Source organism: Cololabis saira, chromosome 9 (genome assembly GCF_033807715.1).
Source record: "Cololabis saira isolate AMF1-May2022 chromosome 9, fColSai1.1, whole genome shotgun sequence".
NCBI classification, from domain to species: Eukaryota; Metazoa; Chordata; class Actinopteri; order Beloniformes; family Belonidae; genus Cololabis; species Cololabis saira.
Window position 1 is genome coordinate 2,950,632 of NC_084595.1, and position 25,863 is coordinate 2,976,494.

General features: G+C 41.5%; 2 protein-coding genes across 2 annotated transcripts; both read right to left on the minus strand.

Annotated features, from left to right (window-relative positions):
- Nucleotides 1–4,668: 4,668 nt before the first annotated feature.
- LOC133450882 (GTPase IMAP family member 8-like) lies at nt 4,669–10,985 on the minus strand. The gene is made up of 2 exons (XM_061729784.1): nt 10,848–10,985; nt 4,669–7,400 (listed from the first exon to the last, which is right to left on the minus strand). Exons 1-2 carry the CDS (start codon nt 10,876–10,878, stop codon nt 4,768–4,770), a joined length of 2,664 nt encoding a protein of 887 aa, XP_061585768.1. The 5' UTR covers nt 10,879–10,985; the 3' UTR covers nt 4,669–4,767.
- Nucleotides 10,986–12,910: 1,925 nt separating this feature from the next.
- LOC133450823 (GTPase IMAP family member 4-like) lies at nt 12,911–19,256 on the minus strand. The gene is made up of 6 exons (XM_061729728.1): nt 19,171–19,256; nt 16,792–16,868; nt 13,744–13,797; nt 13,225–13,650; nt 13,018–13,104; nt 12,911–12,933 (listed from the first exon to the last, which is right to left on the minus strand). The coding sequence occupies exons 2-6, from the start codon at nt 16,817–16,819 to the stop codon at nt 12,911–12,913; spliced, it is 618 nt and encodes a 205-aa protein (XP_061585712.1). The 5' UTR covers nt 16,820–16,868; nt 19,171–19,256.
- Between the last annotated feature and the right edge of the window lie 6,607 nt (nt 19,257–25,863).

Below are 25,863 nucleotides of genomic sequence, written 5' to 3' on the forward strand. Positions count from 1 at the left end.
AGTTAGTTAGTTAGTTAGTTAGTTAGCTAATTAACTAACATTCCTGCCCTTGTTCACGACCACAGCTAGTTAGTTAGTTAGTTAGTTAGTTAGTTAGTTAGTTAGTTAGTTAGTTAGTTAGTTAGTTAGTTAGTTAGTTAGCTAACGACCACAGCTCCTTCCCACTCGCTCTCATGGTCTTGTGGACAAAGCTCTCGTGTACATTTCAGGTAGAGGTTGACCAGTAGGGGATTTTTCCTTTAACATTTAAAGCCAAAAGTCAAAATTTAGGGAAAATCAATGGCCGATTAATCAGACGATAGTCAAAAAAAAAAGTCCACATAATTCACCATGCTCATTTATTATTATTATTATTATTATTATTAACCAATCTACCTCTAATATCAGGATTTGTTGTGCGACGGATTTTAAAGAAGCTGTAATGTAATAATGTAATATATATATATATGTTATAATGTAATAATATAAATACATGTTTTATATATATATATATATATATATATATATATATATATATATATATATATATATATATATACACACACATATATACACATATATACACATGTTATAATGTCATAATATAAATACATCATAATGTAATAATATATAAACATGTTATAATGACATAATAATATATGTATATACACACACATATATATATATATATATATATATATATATATATATATATATATATATATATATATATATATATATATATATATATATATATGTTATAAGATAATAATATATATGTATATATGTTATAATGTAAATATAAATATTACTAAGAATACTATAGAAATATTGATTTAATATAAATACCATGTCATAGCTATCTGTTTCTGGTTATCTTCATATAAAAGTACGTTTTTCAATGTTTATAATTATTCACAAGTATGCAGTGTCATAACTACATCTCTGAAGTTCATAACAAACCAGTCTGTTTGAAAATCTGTTGAGAATTGAGCAAGTTAGGGTTGTTTAAGCAGTACAGGCACCATTGAACACAATGTTATTGGTGAGCAAGTCTCCTGTGGCAAGATGGCCGCCGTGTGACGACGTCGCTCTGCATTGGAGCAGCGCGGACGAGTCATCTAGCCTTTATATATGTCTATGGTATTAACTGCCAAAGGAATGGCATACATTTTGCCAAAATTACACGATTAATTCAAAATGGCCGACTTCCTGTTGGGTTTGGGCCATGGCTCCAAGAGACTTTTCTTTAAGTTGTGACATGATACAGGTGTGTACCGATTTTCGTTCATGTACGTCAAACCGTATTGTGGGGCTTGAGGCACAAAGTTTTCTAGGGGGCGCTGTTGAGCCGTTAGGCCACGCCCATTAATGCAAACCATTAAATATCACATTTTTCACCAGGCCTGGCTTGGTGCAGAATTTGGTGACTTTTGGGGCATGTTTAGGGGGAAAAAGGCCCTCATTTGGTCGGAAAAATAAAAAAAAACGAGGATAAAAAAAAAAACGAGAAAAATTCCTACAGATACAATACGGCCTAAAAATACAACAACAACAACAACAACAACAACAACAACAACAACAACAACGAGAGTGGAACTGATTGTTGCCGTCTCAGAAAAAGTTTAATTTGTGAATTTTATTAGCAGAGGTGTATAGTAGCAAAGTAGATGTACTTCGTTACTATACTTAAGTCATTTTTTGGGGGGGATTTGTACTTTACTTGCATTTTCTTTTTTAATCAAGACTTTTATTTTTACTTCACTACATTTAAAAGTTCAAAAATATACTTTTACTTAATTACTTTGATATTTGCTACCTCGTTACTCGTAACAAATTAAAATAATTAAGGAATTACAGTATATTTTGCCAGAAAGACAGTTTATTTTTGGTGTTTATTCTATACCACATTTATTTCAGCTGAAAGTGAAATAAAAACAAGGGAAGGATCATTTTTGGTCGTGTTGCTTCTTTTCATGCGTACTATAAAATACTTGAATAATAACTTTTACATTTTTAAACTTTTACTTTTGATACTTCAGTATATTTTTTCACAAGATACTTTCGATACTTAAGTACATTTAATATAAGACTTAAGACTTTTACTCCAGTAATTTTCTTATAGGTGACTTTAACTTTTACCAAAGTCTTTTTCAGTTATGGTATTTCTACTTTTACTTAGTTACTTTTTTCAAGTACTTTATACACCTCTAGACTACTGTTGATTTCTGATTATATTGCATTTATATTGTTTTTTTTCTGCTCTTTTAATTGATGTTGTGTGCCCTGTAAAGGCGCGTTAAATAAATACAATGTATTATTATTATTAATATTATTATGAATAATAATAATAATAATAATAATAATAATAATAATAATAATTATTATTATTATTATTATTATTATTATTATTATTATTATTATTATTATTATTATTATTCAACTTCAACTAAACTGTTAAATCCTAGTTTGTTTGTTTTTTAAAGTTTGGAGAACAGTGAAAATATTTATTGGATGAGTAAAGTTGGAGATTCAAGGTAAAAGTCTGGTTTAAGTCTGGATAAAGTATTTTTTATTCTTATAAGTTTTGTTTTTGTTTTGTTTTATTTTTATTTCTTTTATACCAGGAATAAATATTAGTGGAAGAGTGTGGTTGTGGGATTAGTGGACTGTGATAGGTTGAGTAGTGAACAGAAGGTAAATTACACTAAAGGTAAACTTCCTCTGGCTCCATCTGGTGGACAGAAGGTAAATTACACTAAAGTAACGACCAACTCCCCATGTGGAGAGGAGGTAAACTTCCTCTGGCTCCATCTGCTGGATAAACGATGGAAATGCATTATTCCAATAGCTTAAAAAAAAAGCAGACATACTCTTGAATTGAATTGAATTTTTATTTCGAACATGAAACAGAAGTGAATACAAAACAAAACAATAATAATCAATAAAAAATAAATGTAAATAAGAAAACAAAACAAAAATATGAATAAAAAAACATGCATCCACTATAATTAACATGCTGGAAAAAGAGTAGGAAGAAATAAAAACGTATTAAATCCTACCCCCTAAACTATATTTCATTATGATCAAAATTAATTTAATTTCTATACAAAAAACAGAAGATCAATGCATAAATATCAATAATAAAACATCCTCACACCTATATACACTAATATAAATATACCCATTTATAACTTAACTAGATATAACTGAGCTCTGCTATCGCTCACAGAACGACTTTCCACATAAAACCTGCAAAGTTAATAAAAATAAACGAACAAATTAATCAAAAATGCACACATACGCACCAAGAATTAATTCACATCTGAAAGATAAATATATTTGTAAAGGCTACGGTATAACCGTATGATCCCCACCTTCCACACACCGTCTTAGTTAGTGAGCACACCTGTACATATACCTCCCTGAAACACCATGTGACTAACACCCAGTGCAACACACCCTCAAGTGGATAAATAAAGACTAGATAAATAAATAAAGTGAACAAACCTCAACTAAAGTGACTATAAATGGCTCCTAGAATTACCCTCACCGACGTCAGTGTCGCCACTCCTCTTCTGCGTCCTGTTTTATTGGACGCTGAACTAATATTTTTCTGGGAGAAATATTATATCCATCTTGTCTTTTTTCATTTTGTAATATTACTACTTTTAACTGGGTTAAGGACACCCTTCACATTATAAGAAACCAGCTTAAGATACACTTTGTGGCTTTCCATCGTAGATCAAGTAACAGATACGTTTTTTCTATCCCCCAAACTCTAAGAAAACTTACTTTAGTACTTACAGGTTTTGGTTGTTGTGATGCCAGTATGGTTGGACTAATCCTTGTTTGAGTATCAGGAGCTGAGCCAAGTCAAACATTAGTCAAACATTCAAGACTGGATAAACAGTGTCAAATGAAATGTTGGGGTCACTTAGTATGGGAGTCTCTCTTCCCGGGACATTTCCCTGGTACAGGTTGGTCCCTGTCCCTTGGTCCCACACTCTTGCAGAATAACAGCTGGTTCTGATGTAAAGGACACCGGGATCCTATGTATACGAATATCGGTCACTTCTTTCTGAAGGTACATACATCTTATAAACGACCTGGTTCACAACATTTTCATCTGACATTTTCCATTTTCCATCGTTATGAAACCCAGTTTTCATCTTCTTATCCTCGTGGAAGTCCACTGTGCTGCAACGTAGGTGATCTGATGTTCCTGGGGTTTGCTGATTATGGAAGCGTATCCAAACAAGACAACGTTCATACGTTATGTAACACTGCAGTTATTGGGATTGGATCGTTTTTCAGGTGAGTATTTTAATAGTGATATTTGCCTGTGAAGGAAGTAACAATCAGACTCGAGTTTCCCTGCATCTCCATCCACTTCACCAAGTATCTTTTTTAAACTACAAAGGTAAACTGGGTTTTACACTCAGTGGGACCTTTAAAAGAAAAAAAGCAACATGTAAACTTCTGACTGATGTTTATTTTTTTATTTGTAATCAATCATTATTGATGATAACAGCATCTACATCACTGAAACATTAATGTATGTTAAACGTTTTAATAAAGCATAACATTTTAATTTCTCTGGAACACTTAGACATCTCTGAAGTACATTTCTTTTTATTTTGCAGCGCTCTTCAGCAGTTTTTTTTCTTACTTATTTGAGAATTGCAGGACATTTCACCTCATTAAATGTTTTGAGAGATTTGCATTTTATATGATTTTTCAGATCGTTGTCCATCTGATGTATTAAGAATAGAGACAATGGGAGGATCACAGGATATTACATTTTTCTTTGTACTTCTTTTCCAGTTCATTTATCTCTTTTTCTTGTTTCTTTTTGAGTTTCTCCATCTCTTCCTGGAGATTTTTCTCTTTGTGCCTTGAAAGATTATCTGACAATTCTTTTTCCTTCTCATGTTTCTCTTCTGTCTCTTGCAGTTTTATTTCAAGCTCGTGCTTCATTTCCTGCATTTCTTCCATGTGTTTTTCCACCAGAGCTTCAAAGTCCTCTGTATATTTCTGTCTGAAATCATTAAACTCTTCTGCCTGTTTCCTGGCGTCCTCTTCATATTTCTTTTTCATGCTCTCTAGCTGATTTTTGTAGTTATCCTCTAATTGTTTTCTCTCCCTCTCCTCTTGTTCTTGTCTCTGGCGATCTTCTTCTTTTCTTTGTTTTTCATATTCTTTTCTTTTTTCTTCGTACTCTTCCTGCAGTTTTTTTGCTCTTTCTCGCTCCTCCTGTCGTCTCTGTTCCTCTTCTCGATGCCGTCCCTCCCACAACTCCGCTCGTTCTTTCTTCCATTTTTCTTGTTGTTTTCTCATCTCTTCTTTTTTCTGTTCCTTCTGTCCTTCAAGTTTCTTATCCCACTCCTGTTTTTGAATTTCCTCTTGCCTTTTCTTCATCTCATCTTTCTTTTTTCTCATTTCTTGCTCTTTTCTTCTCACGACCTTCTCCTTTTTGATTTTATCCTCCATTTCTTTCAGTTGCTTATCTCGTTTTTTTCTCTCTTGTTCTATTTTTTCCATCTCTTCTTTCATTCTTCCTCTCAAGGTTTCCATTTCTTCATCATGATCTCTCTTCAGCTCTTGCTGCTTTATCTTCATCTCTTCTTCCTTATCTTTGAGGATCTTCTCCAGCTCCTTCTGGATCGCTTCTTCCGCCTCCTGGAACATCTCAGTTGTGTAGCATCCGCCTCCGTTTCTCTCCAGCATTCTGCTGCTTTTTGTCATCAACTCTCGGACTTGTGTTCGATCTTTCTTTTCCTTGTTGTTGAACAAGTGGTATCCCCCGCCACATTCATGTATCAGCTGTTGTAAGAGAGGGTCACTGTCTATGTACTCCTCAATGGACTGGGTGAGATCGTCTCCTCTGGTGAATAAGACCGTGATGAAGTCTGCTGATTTCTTGCCAAAGCACTTCTTGATGAGATCCACGCTGTCTTTTTCCTCTTTTGTAAATCGACCGATCTGCAGAACCAGTAAGATCACATGAGGTCCAGGAGACACCAAGCTGATGCAGTTCACAAGCTCCTGCTGAACGACGTCATTGGACACAGACGTGTCGAACAACCCGGGGGTGTCAACGACAACGACTGGCCGACCGTCAACGTTTTTTGTTTTTTTCTTGCAAAACCTGGTCACTGACTTTGAGCTGCATGAAGATTTAAAAAGTTCTTCACCCAAAATGGTGTTTCCAGCAGAACTTTTCCCACTGCCAGTCTTCCCTATCAGGACTATCCTGAGAGCCTCCGTGCTCTGTTTTATGGCTTCAATTTTAGGCTTATTATATTGCTCTACTACCCTCTTCATGAGAACCTTGGTGAACATGTCCTTGGTGAAACATCTGGGCTCTTCATATCTGATACGACCAACATCATCTAGCAGCTGTGGGACCTGCTGATTGTCCTTGATGTTGAGGACCATGGCCCCCCCCCCACAGCTCTGACGGAGCTCCTGGATGTCTTTGCTATTTTCCACAAAGTTAACAACGTCTGGATGGGTGGGATCTGACTCCACGGTGAACAGAATCATGGTGAAGTCATTGACTCGAGAGCTGAAGGTGTTCTTGATGGTCTGCAGCTCCCTCTTGTCCTCATTGGTGACACGACCCACAGGTAGGACCAGGACGAAGGCGTGGACGCCCTCAGGTCCACAGAGGGAGACACACTTGAATGATTCCTCCATCACTTTCTCTGGAGGTTTTCCACCCAAGGCAGGCAGCTCCACCAGGGAAACCCAACGTCCACACACCTCTCCTTGATTCTGGACACACACTGGTGAGTCGGAGACTGAATGATGTTCTCTTTCACCTAAAATGGCCTTGGCTGCCGAGGTTTTCCCTGCTCCTTGTCTCCCAAACAGAACCAGGTTTAAAGAGGGTTTCACGTGCTCAGTGAAGGTGAGAAAGGTCCCTTCATTTTCATCAACAATGTTCTCAATCTTCTCCATTAACTGTGTACGATTGTTATCGACCATGTTGTACCTTCTTCCTCTGCAGTCGTGAAGCAGCTGATTTACCTCAGAACTTGGCTGATGTTCTACATGTGTGAAGATGATCATTAACCGTTTAAAACCATCCTGATCAAACAATCTCAGAGTGAAGTCCAGTCTTTGTCTGTCCTCTTGAGTAAACTCAGAAGGATTCAGCAGCAGCAGCAGAACATTTGGTCCAGGGAAGCACAAACCTGCACATGCTTTCATCTCTTTTCTGACATCCTGTTCAGACATAGTGAAAATGTTTGCTTTAGCGACTGTTACTGCTCTTTCCTTCCACTCACAGGGTTTGGTTGGCCCGCGGATATGGGTTTTGAAGCAAGTAGAAACCTTTTCCGTGGTAATGAGCTTAGAAATTGTTGTTATTTTGTTGTCACTTTTCCCAAGCAGTACAATCCTGAGTGAAGAGGCTGCAAACAAATTGAAAGAGAGAAAACATAAAGTTTAAATTACAGGTCAGAGTTGGAGACATTGGCCACTCATGAAGAGTTTTAATTATAACTAGAAAATTTCAGGAAATTTTGATATGGGCATGCCCTACCGCCCATTCGTCCCCTCTCGCTGCTTTGGTTTGGGGCTGTAGTGTTTGTGTTCGGGGTGGTTCTATGTCAGTTTGAGGTGTTTACGGTTGTATTGCATTCATTCTTGTGCTCCCAATAGTTATTATTGGGGCACGCTTTTTGGCGTCTAGCGTTGCCATGGTAACGCTTTTGACTGAGAAAAGAAATGCCCATTGAGGCAACATGGAAACACATCTAACGATGTATGCCATGCATGGGTGCATGTTCCGGTTCAGGCTACGTTAACGGATAGGGTTTTTTTTTCACCATGGTAAAAAACCCCATCCGAATGAATGGGGCCATTTGGCATGGATTTTTGACATAAAATTTTCTTAAATCACAGCTTCATGAAATTTGAATATGTTAAAGTCCACAGCGTGCCGAGTCGGGAAATATTTGTATGATGTCTCTACGATAACCTGTTGCCTAGCAACAAGCATCCAAAGTCAAATGTAAATTAAAAAAAAATGAAAGGTAAATATCGAGTTTGAACAATGTCTCTACGAAGTTCGGCCGAGCAATAAGCTTCCGAATTTTCGCCTTTTTTTTGCTTTTTGGCATCTAGCGTTGCCACGATAAAACTTTTGACTGAGAAAAGTAATGCCCATCGAGGCACAATGAAGATGCATCTAACGGTGTATGCCATGCATGGGTGCACGTTGCGGTTCGGGCCGTATTAACGGACGAAAAAAGAGTGCGGAATAATAATAATAAGGAAGAAAAGGGAAACCTTTTCTGTATACTAATATACTATATATTTTTGGGGATTTTTTTTTTCTATATCAGAGCGGGGTCATGCTGTACACCCGCTGGTGCGCAGTGGGACTTTTGTGACTTTAGCTTGTTAGCAAAATATATAAATAACGTAGTAGGATAATAGCCATTTAAATTGTGCAAAAGTAGTGCAACACTGCCATCTATTGGCGCAGTGGTTGGCGAGGGATCGCACAGACCAGTGAGGATTTCACTGTGGTAAGTTGTGGTCTTGCATGGTCCGGGATGTTAATTGATTTTATTTCGTTTCAAAAGTTAATGTTTTGATTTTTGCCGTGTAATATTCTTACAAGGATCTAAGCTAACTGTCTGTAGAAAAGACTGTAATTATTTGTTACTAAAATTGTGTGTTTGAAGATCGGATAAACTATTTTTTGTGTTAACCTAGCTTAATTGGTTACACGTGTTTCATGTGTTATTCAGACGGTATCCTGAGACCACTGCAGATCCCCTGTCTTCATACCACTGTTGTTAAATGTGTGTTGCAGAGCTGAGGAATAAAGATACCTGTAGTCTTCCTGGTTGGCATCTGTCTTATGTGGAAGCGACAGTAGTGTGGAGCTGCATCTTCTCACATACAGCTGTGACCCGTCCCATATATATATATATATATATATATATATATATATATATATATATATATATATATATATATATATATGTATCTATCTATCTATCTATCTATCTATCTATCTATCTATCTATCTATCTATCTATCTATCTATCTATCTATCTATCTATCTATCTATATATATATATATATATATATATATAAATATACACACACACACACATATACACACACACACACACATCTCGCTGCTAACTCACGAACAAAGGTCTGGACGTCTTTCTTAACGTCCTTCTCTATTCCCACCTAGGTAAAATATCTGGGGCCTCATTTAAAATGGACTGCGTAGGAGTCATACTAAAAGTGCACGTACACTCAAAAGCCGAAAATGCCGGGCGCAAAAAAAAATCCGGATCAATAAAACCATGTGCATGCAGATTTGCACGCAACGTTCCTTTATGAATCACAGGCCAGCTGGAAGGCTGCGTAACTGAATCCACCTCATATCCCGCCCTCTACACGCCCAGAAATGCATATGGATGAGCCTACTGAGCATGCGCAGTGGCTTCCTGCAGCCTGTTTGGCGTCAGAATGAATGAGAGGGAGCAGCCACCGTGACACTGACTTTCACGTAGACCTAGATGTTGTAGATGAGGTGGAGGACAGGAAAACTACATTATTTGGTGGTCACAGTAAAAGTTAGAATAAGTATATTAATAGTATACAAAAAAATAAAGCGAGTGAGTGGCAGCACGCCGTTGCTGCGCTAAACGCCGTGAGTTCCCCGGCGCAACAAATTGCAAATTATCAAGACACTGTATGAAAGCGATACGAAAACGGGCCCGCAGCCCCGCTTCACCCCCCGCTCCCCCTCCTCCTCTCCCTTCTCCCCTCAGAGCTGCTCAGGGCTGATTTATGGTTCTGCGTCACCAACGCAGAGCCTACGGCGTAGGTGCGCGTCACTGCGTACCCTACGCCGTAGGCTCTGCGTCGTTTTAATGCGGGACCCTAATTTAGGCAACATACACCCGCACGTAAAGGTTTCACGCGCACGTAAAACTCATATATATGAAAAAAAATCTGATTCCCTTTAGGGAAGAAATGAGGGGCTCCGTGGGGCCCCTAAACGCAGCCCCTCATTTGTTCTGTCCTAAAGCGGTGGGTGAAGAGGAGGTTCCCCGCGTGTCACCGCGGGTGCAGCTCCAGCAGCACCAGAGTCCTGATTGACTGAGCTTCACACACAGAGGAACACGATCAACGCTATTTTATTTTATTATTTTATTATTTTAAGTCTGATATATGTTGTGATATGTGATGACATTATTAAGAGTATGACATGAATCTGGCTTCATTTCACCACCTCACAGCCTGCGCCAGTTCCCCGTGTCTTAAGTAAATTATTTTACTTTTTCGGTTAGTTTTTTCTTTTTAGATCCGAGGCTTTGCGTAGATGGCGGCTTCCGCAACTTTCAGGCGCTTTTTCTGCGCAAGCAAGCTTTATAGATGAGGCCCCTGAGCAATAAGCCAAGACTTTATAAAATCTAATTTCATCCATCCATCCAGGTTCAGGTCTCAAGCTGAGCAGAGATGTCCAGATCTGTCTGCCAGCCACTTACTCCAGCTCTGCCAGAAGCACATAGGTGTTCCCTTGGCAACTGAAAAATCTCTATCGTTTTCTGGGTCTGTCACATAGTCTGCCCATTTGGATTCTTTATATCAGTTTCTAAAGTACATTTTGGTATAGCCAATAATACAATCAATATGTGTATAAGCACAGACAACAGTCAAAACCCTTTACCCGACAAGGACAACAAGTAAAACCAACCCCACTTGCCACCAATCACTCAGGGTGACCACAGATCGCAATATTTAAGAAACATCAACATTTTTCAATTAACCTTGAAAAAATATGCCTTTTGATATTTTACTTCATAGTTTCAAAGTTCACTTACGGTTATAGAACGGATGCTTGATAGATCTCATTCCTGCAAATAAAGAAACATAAAAATTACACTTAGGAATAAGTAATTTCCTTAGGTTTTAATTCAATCCACAGTTGCAGGAGCTGCATGCTGGCCTGCGGTCCCCACCCCCGGTCATCCCGTTGCTGCTTCCACCTGCCTGCTGTGCTGTTGCCGTCCCTGACCCACCAGTCTGGCCCTCGGCAGGAGGGTCCCCCCTTATGAGCCTGGTCCTGCTCAAGGTTTCTTCCCTCCTAAAGGGGAGTTTTTCTTGCCACTGTTTGGCTTAAGGTTTTTCTCCCACTAGGGGAGTTTTTACCTGCCATTGTTTATGTAATAACTGCTCGGGGGTTCATGTTCTGGGTATGGGTCTCTGGAAAGCGTCTAGAGACAACTTTGTTGTATTAGACGCTATATAAATAAAATTGAATTGAATTGAATTGCTTTGACCGGGTCAGTGAACTCCCTGTCTTCCCCTCTGAATGTGACTCAGAATCACGCTGGAAACAGAATCCCGTACCGGACTCCCTCTCGGAAATGTCCGCTTTCAGAGAAAGAAGGATTTCTGACTTCAAGCCTGCAACGTCCATTTTTCCTGGGGCAGGTGAGGGAGGGGTTACTTTAGCTGGGATCTTGGCAGTACTCGGATCCCAGGAGGTGTTGGGCCTTGTGTTGGAGGATCCAGAATACTTGAATTTATTCCGCCTCGTTTCCATCTGGACGTCGCTGTGGATTTGTTAGGTATGTCCGGTTGCGTTTAGAAACGGTTTACTGTAACTTTTTTCGCTTAAACTAGAGGCTCAACGGGAGCTTGCGTCAAACACAGCTTACTCCATGGCGGCCATCTTGGCTCCCCCCAATGGAAAGATATTCTAATATTATATAAAAAAAGCCATTCGTAAAGCCAGAACAGCTTATTATTCAATGTTGATAGAGGATAACAAAAGTAACCCACGTTTTCTGTTCAGCACTGTAGCCAGGCTGACAAAGAGTCACAACTCTGTTGAGCCGTGCATTCCTGCAGCTCTCAGTAGTGAAGACTTTGTGAGCTTCTTTAACAGTAAAATCACGAGAATTAGAGAAGAAATCAACCAGCCGGTTGTGGGCGTTTCTTCAGCTTTAGCGACTTCCCTAGGCTCTGACTTGACTCTAGACCAGGGGTTTTCAATTCCGGTCCTCGGGCCTCCCTGCCCTGCATGTTTTAGATGTTGTCTTGCATCAATACACCTGATTCTAATTAATGGTCCTCATTAGTTTGTCATCGAGGTCTGTACAACTCTGTTGATTACACAGCTCCTTATATCATGGTGTGCTGAAAGCAGGGTAGCATCTAAAACAAGCAGGGCAGGGGGGCCTGAGGACCGGAATTGAAAACCCCTGGTCTCGACTGTTTTGTTCCTATAGACCTCCCTGAGCCGACCTCAGTCGTAAATAGAGCTAAATCAACCACATGTATGTTAGACCCCATCCCGACTCCACTATTCAAAAATGTTTTCTCTTATTGGTGCGACAATACTGGACCAAATCAACCTATCCCTAGACTTAGGATGTAACCACAGGTTTAGTTGCAGTAATTAACCTTTACTTAAAAACTTTCTCTTGACCCAGACATTTTAGCTAATTATAGACCAATTTCAAACTTTCCATTTGTATTTAGAATTCTGGAAAAGGATCGTTGCTGTTATGGTTTTCGAAACCCCCACCTCTGCACTCTACTGCTGGAGTCCCTGCGCTATCTATTGCACCATAGTCAGTCACTCGGGCTCACCTCAGCGTTTTCCTTCCTGGTGACGAGCTGGCTGGGTGTGGGCCCTGCACACCTGCATCCATTTTTCAACCACCAGAGTCTTCAAGTACTCTGTCTTACCTTCCCATAGAATTATCTGATCTACAGTGTCTATCACCCACCATCCCCATTGGTCTGGGCTGTTTGTTTGGTAACCTACACCCGCCGGGACGCTGACTACTCTTATGGATTTCCGAGAAAATACACAACAGAAAATATTTGACTATTCAGGTCCAGCCACATAACAAACTGCCTTTGTGACTAAATATCAGAGGTGATATTGGGAGGCGTCTTCAAAAAGAAAAGAAAAGAAAAGGAGCACAACACAAACTTTTATATGCATGACAAATGATGTAAAGATATTTTGAAACGTACCAACTTCTCGAACAGCATCCCAGTTGATCCTGACTCCCTTGTCTTCTTTCAGGTTTTCAGAGGAGCTGGGCATCTCAGACTTTGCATCTACATATATATCGCAGGTCACATGAGCTCTATCACATGTTTTCATAATCCTGCCCATGACTGTAAACAGCTCTGAACGTTGAAGGTTCTTATGCAACATCAACCTCTGATTACATTTACTCATCAGTTCTCCATACTGTGGATGTTGCTGAGGTTTGTCTAGGCCACCTGATCCGTCTGGTATTAAGACCAGAATATGGTTGTAAACCTGGTCACCATAAAACTGCAGGGCTGATTGGAGCCTCTTCTGTTGCTGCTCAGTGAAGCTTTCAGGCTGGAGAACCAGCAAGAACATGTGAGGTCCAGGATCAGAGAGTTTCACCAAGTCTTCTACAAACTCATTAAGTTTGCTTTCAAGAATGTCAGGATGAAAAAAATTTGGTGTGCTGATTACAACCATTTTTTTGTCTCCAATAAATTCGCTAAGTGATACACAGCGCTCTGGTTCTTCTTGGGGGTTGAACCAGATCTTGCTGAATATGAAGTTCCCCACAGAACTCTGTTCAGACCAGCTGTTCCCCAGCAGAACAACCCTCATCTCAGTCACTGGAGGATGAAAAAGAAGTTTGTACTTACTTACGCAAATTAAGCATATTGTGACGTACATGAAGAAAAGAAATTCAGAAATATTTAACATACTTAGAGGTGGCAGAAATTCAAGACTATTTCTGCGCTTAGTGGATGTTTCATGTTCTGTAAGAGTAGGGACAAAGAAAACATTTAAGGAATGTTAAAGTTTGGAAACTTAAAGAAGTATAAAAACATCTATCTATATGTCTGTCTGTGGTTCTGATGTTGTCAGGGTTTGACATTTCCCCCAGTTTATGTTTTCAGTTCTGCTCCTCCTGTTTCCATCTGCCCTGATTGTCTGCACCTGTGTCTCGTTACCCCCTTGTTTATATCTGGTCTTGTCTTTCCCTGCTCCATGTCGGTCCGTACTGTTTCCTCCCTCCATGTGTCCTGTTTTTGGTTTTTGCTCTCTTGTTTTTGTTAATCCTGCTCTGCAGTGTTTTTGGTTCTTGTTTTTGGTAAAAAAAAATCCTGTTTTTTTGCAACTCCTGCCTCTTGCTCTCCTGCATTTGGGTCCTCAACAAACCACACCCGTGACAGATGTGGCCCTTTAGTGTTGCAGATCCTGCACACTCGCCAGTTTTTCATTTAGGTTGGTCTCCACCACACACAAACATGCTTTTACTTCCTTTCTGTTTCTACTTTTCTTTCCATCTTACCCACTTTTTATTTTTTTTGACATTTTGGTTTAAAATTCTAGGACTAAACCACAGAACTGTTGAAGAAAACAGTTTACCGTATTTTCGCAACCATGTGGAAAGGCGCAGCCTCAGTTTTGTGTGTCATTTCTGTATTTAAAACACATACGGCGCTGTTTGAATTATTGTAGTAAGTTATCATGCTTGCTATTAACAGAACGTATGATAATTTGCTTACGCCTGTGACACACTGATAAAACAATGCTGTGTTAAGTGATTAAAAAGTGCTGCACAAGAAGTTTCCTGATTATCAGCATAAAGCAGAAATCTGCAGAGAAGAGGAAACTTCTTGTTACTAACAAACAAGAACAATCTATACCTTTCCACTGACTGCAACCACTCCCTTCCCCCCTCCCTTTAGGGGCGCAGTCAGCTCTGTAAACTAGGGTACACCCAGAGTGAATAAAAGCAAGGAAGCAGCAGAGACAAATCAGAGTATGTCGGAGATTTTACACGTCTCGACTGCTCTCCTTGCGCAAGCCATTTTTAATTGTGTTTGTGTCTCTTTTTGTCTCCAGAAAGTTTGATGATACAAATGTTAAGTGTATGAACCTAACAGGCGCACCGAACGAAAAGGCGCCGTCTACACACACACAAACATACTAGTGTGCGTATTTAAAAATAGAGCGGGAGCAAAACTTAGTTTGATTGTGTTTGATTTAAGTTACTACAATTGTTATTGCATTAATCAAACCCATCGAAATCTTCATCCTCCATTTCTGCATTAAACAGCTGCACAAAATCAGCTGTGCCAGTTCCACTTTCCTCGCTGTCGGAGTCACTTTCGGTGCCGTGCGGCCCCTCGGAAATGCCGGCTTTTGCGAAAGCTCAACAACAGTCCAGACCAGCAGATCCGTCAGCCCACGTTAGCATCTACAATCCATCAACAGTAAACGACAGAGCCCGCAAACCTGAGTACCTCAAGTCTCTGGATGTCGTAGGTCTTGGTTGACACGCCTCTGTGACATGGAGGAAGGGGACAGAGCTGTGGGGGGCAAACCGGGGTGGTGGTCCCTCTGTTTAAAAAGGGGGACCGGAGAGTGTGTTCCAACTACAGGGGGATCACACTTCTCAGCCTCCCCGGGAAAGTCTACGCCAGGGTACTGGAGAGGAGAATACGGCCGATAGTTGAACCTCGGATTCAGGAGGAACAATGCGGTTTTCGTCCCGGTCGTGGAACACTGGACCAGCTCTATACCCTCCGCAGGGTGCTCGAGGGTTCATGGGAATTTGCCCAACCAGTCTACATGTGTTTTGTGGATCTGGAGAAGGCATTTGACCGTGTCCCTCGTGCCATTCTGTGGGGGGTCAGTGAGTTCAGGTCCAGGTCTGGTTCTGGTTCTCGTTGCCAGCAGTAGATCAGACTTGTTCCCGATGCATGTTGGACTCTGGCAGGGCTGCCCTTTGTCACCGGTTCTGTTCATAATTTTTATGCACAGGATTTCTGGGCGTAGCCAGGACTTCCGGGCGAAGCCAGGATTTCTAGGCGCAGCCAGCGGCCGGAGGGGATCTGGTTTGGGAACCACAGGATTTCATCTCTGCTTTTTGGGTATGACGTTGTCCTGTTGGCTTCATCGGACCGGGAACTTCAGCAGGTGCTTCGGCGTTTAGGATGTGAACAAGCATGTTCAAAACCGAGGCCATGGTTCTGTACCGTCAAGTACAGAAACAATTGACACAAAAAAGGCCAATCTTGCAAGTAAGATTTAAACCATTGAACCACAGTGCCGGTAAGTCCCACCCACTTTTAAAATCTGCTGAGAAGAATGTTATGATCAACTGTGTCAAATGCAGCACTGAGATCCAGTAATACCAGAACAGAGGATTTGCCTGCATCATTATTCAGATGAATATCATTTAGGACTTTGATGAGTACAGTCTCAGTGCTGTGGTGTGGCCGAAATCCAGACTGAAATACATTAAAGAGGTTGTTTTGCATCATGAAAGCATGAATTTCCTGGAAAACAACCTTTTCAATGATTTTCCCCAAAAATGGCAGATTTGATATTGGCCTATAGTTACTAAGTGTTGTAGCATCCAGATTAGATTTCTTTAGGTTTTATTACTGCAGTTTTCAAGGCCTAAAAGAACTGGCCTGTTTGAAGAGAAGTATTTATTATCTGCAATACATCCGGAGCTATGCAGTTAAAAACTGTTTTGAAAATTCTCAATTTCTTACTGTTTTGCTTTGTCTTTAATTATTGCTGTTTAACTCGTGTCTACACTGGTTATTCTAAATTGGAGTTTCAAAATTTAATCACATTTTAAATCCTGTAAATTCGGTCGTGTAAGTCTGTACAAAAGTGAGGGAGACCTGCCAGTCAGGCCGATCAAGCTGAAAAATCAGCAAATTCTGGTCCCCGACCGATCAATTGGTGCATCTCCAATTTTATGGTCTTGGTATCAATGTCAGACTCACCATAAGGAGAAGATGACGACTCTGCCATGTCCCTACTCTGGTAGGAAGTCGTTACAGTACCAGATGATCTTGTCTGTCTGCTGGAGGAAACAATGCAAACATTATACTAGAAATTGTTTCAAATGTTTACATTTTTGTTGTGGTCTGAATAACAGAAGGGCAGTGTCAATAATATTTATTCTATTATAATTGATCACACATCGATACATTTATGATCATAAAGCTGATTATAAGTCAGCTGCCCTAATTAGGGACAGTGCGAAGGCTCATTGTATCTGTAGGAATTCTTTTTTTCCCCTCATTTTTATTTTTCTTCTTTCTCCTGTATCATGTCGCATCTTAAAGAAAAGTCTCTTGGCGCCATGGCCCAAACCGAACAGAAAGTCAGCCAATTTTTAATTAATCGTGTAATTTTGGCAAAATGTATGCCATTCCTTCGGCAGTTAATACGGCCCGAACCGTAACGTGCACCCAGGTGTGTTAAACATCAAAATGTGCGTCTCAATCCTGCAACGATGCGCATTACTTTTCTCAGTCAAAAGCGTTACCATGGCGACGATAGACGCCAAAAAGCGCGCCCACCCTTCATCCAATTGGTCCATATTTGATAGTTCCTACTTTCTGCCATAACTTTTGAATGGTTTGACGTAAAGACTCGTGGGTGGAGTCATCAGACTCTGTATTGAGTACTTGACCTTCATTAGTGCAAAATAGTCCCCCCTTTTCTTCTGATTGGTCAATATTTTTATAGTCCCTATTCTCCACCATAACTTTTGAATGTTTTGACATAGTCGTGGGTGGTGTCATCTGACTCAATTTTGAGTACTTGACCTTCATTGGCATGAATTAGCCCCACCCCTTTTTCTGATTGGTCGATATGTGATACTTCCGATTTTCTGCAATAACTTTTGAATGGTTTGACATAAAGACTCTTGGGTGGTGTCATCGGACTCAATTTTCAGTCCTTGAACATAATTGCTGCAAATTAGCCTCGCCCCTTCTTCTGATCGGTCGATATCTGATAGTTCCTACTTTCCGCCATAACTTTTGAATGGTTTGATATAGAGAGTTGTGGCTGGTGTCATCCGCTAAATGTCCAGCCCTGAAGAATCTACATACAAGTCATACAAGCTTCCACTGCAGCCTCAACGTGCACAAGGGTGCGAGGGCCCATTCATCGCTGCTTGCAGCTTTAATTCTAGTTGTATTTGCTCCCACTTGGCTCCTTACTTAGGAAGCATGGGATTTTTTTATCATTGTTATGCAGATGACAGTCAAATTTTATTGGATGTCTCTGAACTTTTTAAATTTTAATGAAAAAAAGACTGAACTGATGGTTTTTGGTAGCGCCGCTGGAACATTCCAGATCTGGGCTCTTTGACCCGGCATGTAAAACATCACCAACCTTGGGGTAAAAGTGGATGCAGCTCTCAAGCTTGACAGCCAGATCAGGGCGGTGGTCAAATCAAGTTTTTATCATTTGCGGCAGCTGGCTAAAATAAAACCAATTCTTTCAAAACAGCTCTAAATAGTTATCCATGCCTTTGTCACCACTCGGCTGGACTATTGCAATGCCCTTTGTGTCGGTTAGTGCTTCCTCCATCTCCCGTCTCCAGATGGTCCAGAAGGGGCGCTGTAATGGCGACAGGTGGAGAGTGTCTCGCTGTGTGTTAAGTCTGTGTTAAGTCTGTTAAAGTTTATCCAAATCTGTCAAAGTTGAATGAGTTGCAACTGATTGCAGTACGACTGTGACTTTGCTAAGAACACTTGCTAAGAACACTTTTTTGATAATGGGGAAGACCGTGCTGCTGTTCCTGCTGCTGCTATTGCTCTGGACAGCTGATTCGCTTATGTCGGCGTCAGGGAGTTTCAGAGGTGATATTCTGCGGTACTCCCGGAGTGATTTCCTGCTTCTTCGTCATATGGATTACCCTGCACCGACCCTGGACAGCTGTCGGGAGCTTCTACTGGGACAACCCGGATCGAGCCGAGACCACCACCGATCAGGTACGAAGAGGAAGCGGGGAAGGAGGGGAGGCGTGAGGCAGAGACTAAAAAGACTCAGCGGTACCCTAAAAACTCCACCGCTCCCATCCATCATGCTTGCAAATGTCCGTTCTTTACGCAGTAAACTGGACGAACTACATGCAAACATATCCTGCCAGTGGGCATACAAAGAAGCAAGCCTACTCTGCTTCACCGAAACCTGGCTTGACAACACGATCACTGATTCGCAACTCGATCTGGACGGATTTGGAATTCCGCTCAGATTGGACCGGGATACTGGGAGTAGTCTGAAAAAACATGGCGGTGGGCTGTGTGTGTACTTTAACAAACAATGGAGTAGATCTACTGATTTGAAATACTCCTGCTGCACACCTGACGTAGAGATCCTTGCTGTGTCGTTTAGACCGAAGTATCTCCCCCGGGAGTTTGGTCAGCTGGCTCTAGTGCTTGTTTACGTTCCTCCCTCTAGAAACGTCAGAGGCCGTCACAGGGTCCATCAGATAGAAAACACATCACCAGACTCCCCTGTTTTCATCTTGGGGGATTTTAACAGTTGCAGGCTAGACAAAACTCTTTCAACATATCAGCAGTATGTTACTTGCCCCACCAGAGGTGATAAAACAATTGACCTCTGCTACGGTAATGTAAAGAATGCATATAAAGCGTACAAAAAAACCTCCACTACATTACCTTCTGTGAGGAAATAATTGTCCCAACCAAAATTGTAAAAGTATTCCCTAATAATAAGCCGTGGATCACGAAAGCCTTGAAAACCACTCTAAATGAAAATAGCATTCATCTCAGGAAACAGGACTGAGTCAAAAATTATTCAAAATAAATTGAACAAACAAATAAAATCTGCCAAGAGAGCTTACAAGGATAAAGTTGAGAAGCTTTTTCTTGAAGGCAAAGCCAGGGATGCCTGGGCAGGCGTGAAAACACTGGCAGGCCTTCCCAACAGAAATCCTAGCTGACAGTAGATCAGCTGATCTACTGTAGTACTACAGTAGATCAGCTGATCAGCTGCTCCTGAGAGCCTGAAACTAAGAGGAAGCTCAGAGGGGACGGCGCCTTCGCTGTTGAAGCTCCAAAACTTTGGAACAACCTGCCTCAGCAAATCAAACAGGCCTCCTCTCTGTCTGGTTTTAAATCTCTTCTCAAAACCCACCTTTTCTCCTTGGCTTTTAACACCTAGAAACACAGTTGAGTTTACTTTATCCTTTTATTCTTTTATCTTCTATTCTATCCTATTTTATTAACTTAACTTATCAAGATTGGTTTATTTATGTGTCTTGTGTTTTACAGTGTTTAGTGTTTGTTTTCCATTCGCCTGTCCAGCACTTTGGACCATGTTGGTGTTTTTAAAGTGCTTTATAAATAAACCTGACTTGACTTGACTTGAATCATGGTAGAGCAGTAAAGGTAAGACTTTTTTGGGGCACCAGATGGGGTGGGGAGGATCTGGCCGGAATAACGTGATGCTCCCACGCGCTTCGTCCGGCCAGAGAAGCCCCACACTGTCTGGTGAAAAGAAGCTGCTGCTCACTCCTCAGGATAAGGAAGAGACCTGAGCTCAGTGCAGGAATTCCTGGGGTTGGTAGAGGATGGAAATGCCCAGGACTGACTTAGGGAGGAGCACTGGGGGATAAAATGGGGAAAAAAAAAACGGGAATAAAATATATATAAAAAAAAAAAAAAGATCATAAGAAATGGAAATAAATAAGAGTTGTATTGATACCGATACCACGATCAACTCACTGATGCTGCTGAAAATAAGGGCATAATTATCTGAGTATTTAGTTCTGTGAATCAGCAGATAAATAATTCTGCCCTACAACTTCCTGTCTGGAGCCAGTGAAGATAGGTTTGTAGCATTTGCATTTTGTAAGCTCATAGTATTGGAACATCTCTAAAATAAATGTGCCTCTAGAAAACAAGAGATGTATTAAGAAATGGTCCTTGCGTTATTCCGTTTGATGTTTACAACTCATGAGTTGAATGTGGGTCTTGATTTGACCAGTGTGGTTAAAATGATAATGTGATATAAAACAAAGGAATAGATGTTGTATTATTTGAATTGTAAATCTATCCAGCAAACTTGACAAATCAAGATGTGATTCATTTCTAAATAATACACATTTTTATTGTTGGCTTAGATTGCCTTAGATTTCCGTCTAGGATTAATAAAGTATTATTTAATTGACTTGAATTGTATAATTATAAATTAGTTCTATTAAGTAAAGCTGAATTTGCTATTGAATTTAGTGTCCTCTAGTTTCTACTTAGGATTTGAAAAAAATGACAAATCCATTGAATAATTGCATTCATAAGAAACATTACAAGAAATAACATTTAAAACTCACTGTGATGGTTAAATCTCAGCCTATAAATCCCGTCAGATCAAAATGTCGGCTTGGATTTTTTACCTGACGGTTCAGCAAAATTGGTCACAGTCAGTTTAAGGAGGCATTTTTCTTTTCTTTACTCACCAGCTCAGACTTTTCTCCAGCAGTTCTTCCTTTATCATATCAACTGACACTTAACAGCTAAAAACTGAAACACTTCACAAGAGAAAAGCAGTTTTACCAGCAGAATAAGAAGGCGGTGCTCTGTACACGTATGATGGCTATCAACTGCTGCACATTAAGTTACTTATTAAATGAACCCCTGACGCAGCATTGTTTTTATACTTAATGCTAAAGTGTAAAATATAGAGTAACGTTTTGATTATTATTATTATTATTATTATTATTGTTACAAATATTGTTATTGTTGTTACCAGTATAATAACATGTAGACACTCCAGTCATGTCAGTGTAAATCACATATCAATATTTATATGTTAATATTAAATAATGTAATAAGATTTTTGCTTTTCCTCTCTTCATCAAGAATAGTGTTAAAATGACTCATCAGTACTGGGTTACCTTAAATGACCTGTTGACAACAGTAGGGAGATGGCGTGTTACGGCTCAATGGTTGACTGCCTGCCTGCCTGTCTGACTGGTTTGTGATGCTCTACAAATAGTTCATAACAGATAATTCGACATTATCTTGCTCTTCTATCTCACCTCATCTGTCTTTTGTCTTTCTGAAGTAAGTGAAATGTCACTAAACCTGCAGGACCAGCTGTTATCTGGGATCAGACGGACTGGAGGAATACTAACATTTGTATAGAAACAGGCTGTTTGTGTTGGGCTTTAGTTACTGAAGACATGTTAAACTGCTGTAATAGAAAGTAAGATAGCGGCGCACGCAGTTGCAGCAGCTCTCTCAGTCGGTGCTATATTCGGCTGTTCGTGTGTGCATTGATTTTTGTCGAATGAACAACATATACAGTCGTGAAGATCTCCGTTACAGTGGAGTTTCAATGCTTGTTGGACACGTGACACTTGTTGGAGGGAGGTGATGTTCAGCTCCCACTTGAGGTCCTGGGATATGATGGTCCCCAGGAAGCGGTGGGACTCCACAGAGTCTGCTGGGGAGTCACACAGGGTGAGGGGGGCCAGTGGGGCTGCGTTCCTCCGGTAGTCCACTATCATCTCCACTGTCTTTAGAGCGTTGAGCTCTAGATTGTTCTGGCCGCACCAGGTCACCAGCTGGTCCACCTCCCACCTGTAGGCGGACTCATCACCATCAGAGATGAGTCCAATGAGGGTGGTGTCATCCGCAAACTTCAGGAGCTTGACGGACTGATGACTGGAGGTGCAGCTGTTTGTGTACAGGGAGAAGAGTAGAGGAGAGAGAACGCAGCCTTGAGGGGATCCGGTGCTGATGGTCCGAGGGTCAGAGACATGTTTCCCCAGCTTCACCCACTGCTTCCTGTCAGACAGGAAGTCAGTGATCCACCTGCAGGTGGAGTCAGGCACGTTCAGCTGGGAGAGCTTGTCCTGGAGCAGAGATGGGATGATCGTGTTAAAGGCAGAGCTGAAGTCCACGAACAGGATCCTGGCGTAGGTTCCTGTGGAGTCCAGGTGCTGGAGGATGAAGTGCAGGGCCATGTTTACAGCATCGTCTACAGACCTGTTGGCTCTGTAGGCGAACTGCAGTGGATCCAGTAGTGGGTCGGTGATGATTTTGAGGTGTGGCAGCACAAGGCGCTCAAAAGACTTCATGACCACAGATGTCAGGGCGACGGGTCTGTAGTCGTTAAGTCCTGTGGTCCTTGTTTTTTTGGGGACAGGTATGATGGTGGAGGTTTTGAAGCAGGCTGGCACATGGCATGTCTTCAGTGAGGTGTTAAAGATGTCCGTGAACATCGGAGACAGCTGATCGGCACAGTGCTTCAGGGTGGATGGGGAGACAGAGTCCGGTCCTGCTGCTTTGCGGGGGTTCAGTTTTTTGAATATTTTATTAACGTCCCTCTCCAGGATAGAGAGGGGCGTCGCAGTGGTGTGGGGGGTGGAGGATGGGGCCTCTGGGGTGTGAAGTGGTGAAGACGCTCCAGCCCCTGCTGGGGAGGGGGGGGGGCTGTTGGAGGAATGGGACTGGGGAATGTGAATGTAGTCTGGGGGGATGGTATCAGGACTGTCCCTTTGTCTTTCAAAGCGACAGTAGAACTGGTTCAGGTTGTTGGCTAGGCGTCGGTCGTTGATGGAGGGGGGGGCTCTGGGTTTGTAGTTTGTTATCTGTCTCAGTCCTTTCCAGACTGAGCTGGCATCATTATCTGAGAACTGTTGGCGTAGTTTCTCAGAGTACAGACGTTTAGCTGCTCTCACCTCCTTGCTGAACGTGTACTTTGCCTTTTTGAGCCTGTCCTTGTCGCCACTCCTGAACGCTTCCTCCTTCTGCAGCCGCAACCTTCTGAGCTTAGAAGAAAACCAGGGTTTGTCATTGTTATAAACAACCCTGGTTCGTGTTGGAATACAACTGTCCTCACAGAAGCTGATGTAAGATGTAACAGCCTCTGTGAGCTCGTCCAGGCTGCTGGAAGAAGTCCTGAAAACATCCCAGTCAGTAGAGTCCAAACATGCCTGAAGATCCTCCGTAGCTTTCCTGGTCCACTGCTTTGAGGTCCTCACAGCAGGTTTGCAGAGCTTTAATTTCTGCTTATATGCTGGAATCAGGTGGATCATGAGGTGGTCTGAGTGTCCCAGTGCAGCTCGGGGGACGGCATGATAGGCTCTGCTCACTGTAGAGTAACAGTGATCCAAGATTTTTCCCTCTCTGGTCGGGCATTTAATTAGCTGTCTGTATTTAGGGAGTTCGTGGCTGAGGTTACCTTTGTTAAAGTCACCGAGGACAGTAACTAAGGAGTCCGGGTTAGTCCGCTCCACGTTCAGTATGTGGTCGGCGAGCACGCGCTGAGCATCCTGCACGTGGGCCTGAGGTGTGATGTAAACGCCGACCAGGATGAATGAGCTGAACTCACGGGGAGAGTAGAAGGGTTTGCAGTTTATAATAAAAATTTCCAGATCGGGAGAACAGTGTTGCTGCATAACTGTCACATCCTCGCACCAGCCGTTGTTGATGAAAAAGCAGATTCCACCACCTTTCTTTTTTCCGGAGAGCTGCACGTCTCTATTTAAGTCTTTATTACAAATAACACATTTTTTTAAAATCACCAATTAATAATCAAAAATTAAAACAAGCACATTCGCGGTAATCGCATTAATCAAACCCATCGAAGTCCACATCCTCAGTTTTTGCATTAAACAGCTGCGCTAAATCAAATATACCAGTTCCACTTTCTTCGCTGTCACTTTCCGTGCCGTGTGGCTCCTCGGAAATGATGCCGGCTTTTGCGAAAGCTGGAACAACAACAGACACGTTAGCCCACGTTAGCCCACGCATCTACAATCCATCCCAGACTGTGGCATAACTTGCTCGGCGCTGCCTTCTACTCTTGGTGAGACTGTGTTCTCCATCGGTCATCCATCGCTCCCACGCCACTGCAGCCTCACTCTGAATGGCAGGTTCACACTGACGTCCAGCGGTTGGAGTTCCTTTGTCAGACCTCCCGGAATAACATCAAGCGCAGCGTTCATTTGTTTCACTTCTTTTTTCCACATCAGCTGTGAGATGGGCACGCATAGCGCCCGTACTTCCCTGTTTAACGTTCTCATGGCCTCAATTACGTCCGCTTTACAATAACAACACACATTGGGCGCACTGCGCTTATGAGGCGCGCCACACGTTTTGAAAAAAATATAAGACGTTTATATGCACCTTATGGTCGTGAAAATACGGTATTTCTATTTTGTCTTAATGTAATTGAAAAAAATTCTGCCACATCCACTCTTTAATTCAATTGTAGGGTGTCAGTCATAGATTCAACCCTAACCCTGTTTATTGAACGTCTTTTACATCATAAATTGTCTCTAAGATCTTTCCAGAGACCCAGAACATAAACCCCCTAGGAATTATTACATGAACATAAACAATGGCAGTTGTATTGTGTTCATTATGTCTTCAGATAGATATCCTGATAGATAGATATCCTAATGAAGATAATGTCGAGGATCTGACCAATCGTGTATTAACACTGGAGAAGGAGAATGTCTACCTGAAGGATAAAGTTGATGAGGCTGAAAACAGAAGCCGCTCCTCTAATCTTCGTTTCCTCAATGTTCCTGAACAAAGCGAGGGTAAAGACATGATGGCTGTCCTGGATCAACTTATTCCGCAACTCCTGGGCAAAGAAAATTTCTCCGCAGCAATCCTGATTGAAAGGGCGCACCGCTCCCCCACCTTCAGCTCCAGATCACGGTCCTCTCCTCGGTAAAATTCTTACATTTCCAAGACAAAGTGAGAATCCTGCGTCTTTCACGGGAGAAAGGAGAGCTCACATTTTTCGGAGCTCGAGTCCACATCTATCCCGACTTCAGCGCTGCGCTGAATAAACGTCGGCAGTTTGATAACGTCAAAAAGAAACTTCATGCCGCTGACATTAAGTACTCGTTGCTCTATCCCTGCACGCTGAGAGTACCTGTTGATGGAAAGACGAAGTTCTTCAAAAATGCTGAAGATGCAGAGACTTTCTTCAATGACTCTATCGGTTCTTCTCCATGACAGCTCTGTAAGTGCTCATTCCGCCAGCTTTGGTTCAAACTTTGCATACAAACT

Coding starts and splice junctions, on each gene's coding strand:
- LOC133450882 (XM_061729784.1), bottom strand. CDS start 10,878: ATGAGATCTATCAAGCATCCGTTCTATAACC. Junction 7,401..10,847: donor CAAGCATCCGTTCTATAACC/GTAAGTGAACTT, acceptor ATTTGTTTGCAG/CCTCTTCACTCAGGATTGTA.
- LOC133450823 (XM_061729728.1), bottom strand. CDS start 16,819: ATGGCAGAGTCGTCATCTTCTCCTTATG. Junction 13,798..16,791: donor GTCGTCATCTTCTCCTTATG/GTGAGTCTGACA, acceptor CTACTCTTACAG/AACATGAAACATCCACTAAG. Junction 13,105..13,224: donor ACAGTATGGAGAACTGATGA/GTAAATGTAATC, acceptor ATATATATGTAG/ATGCAAAGTCTGAGATGCCC.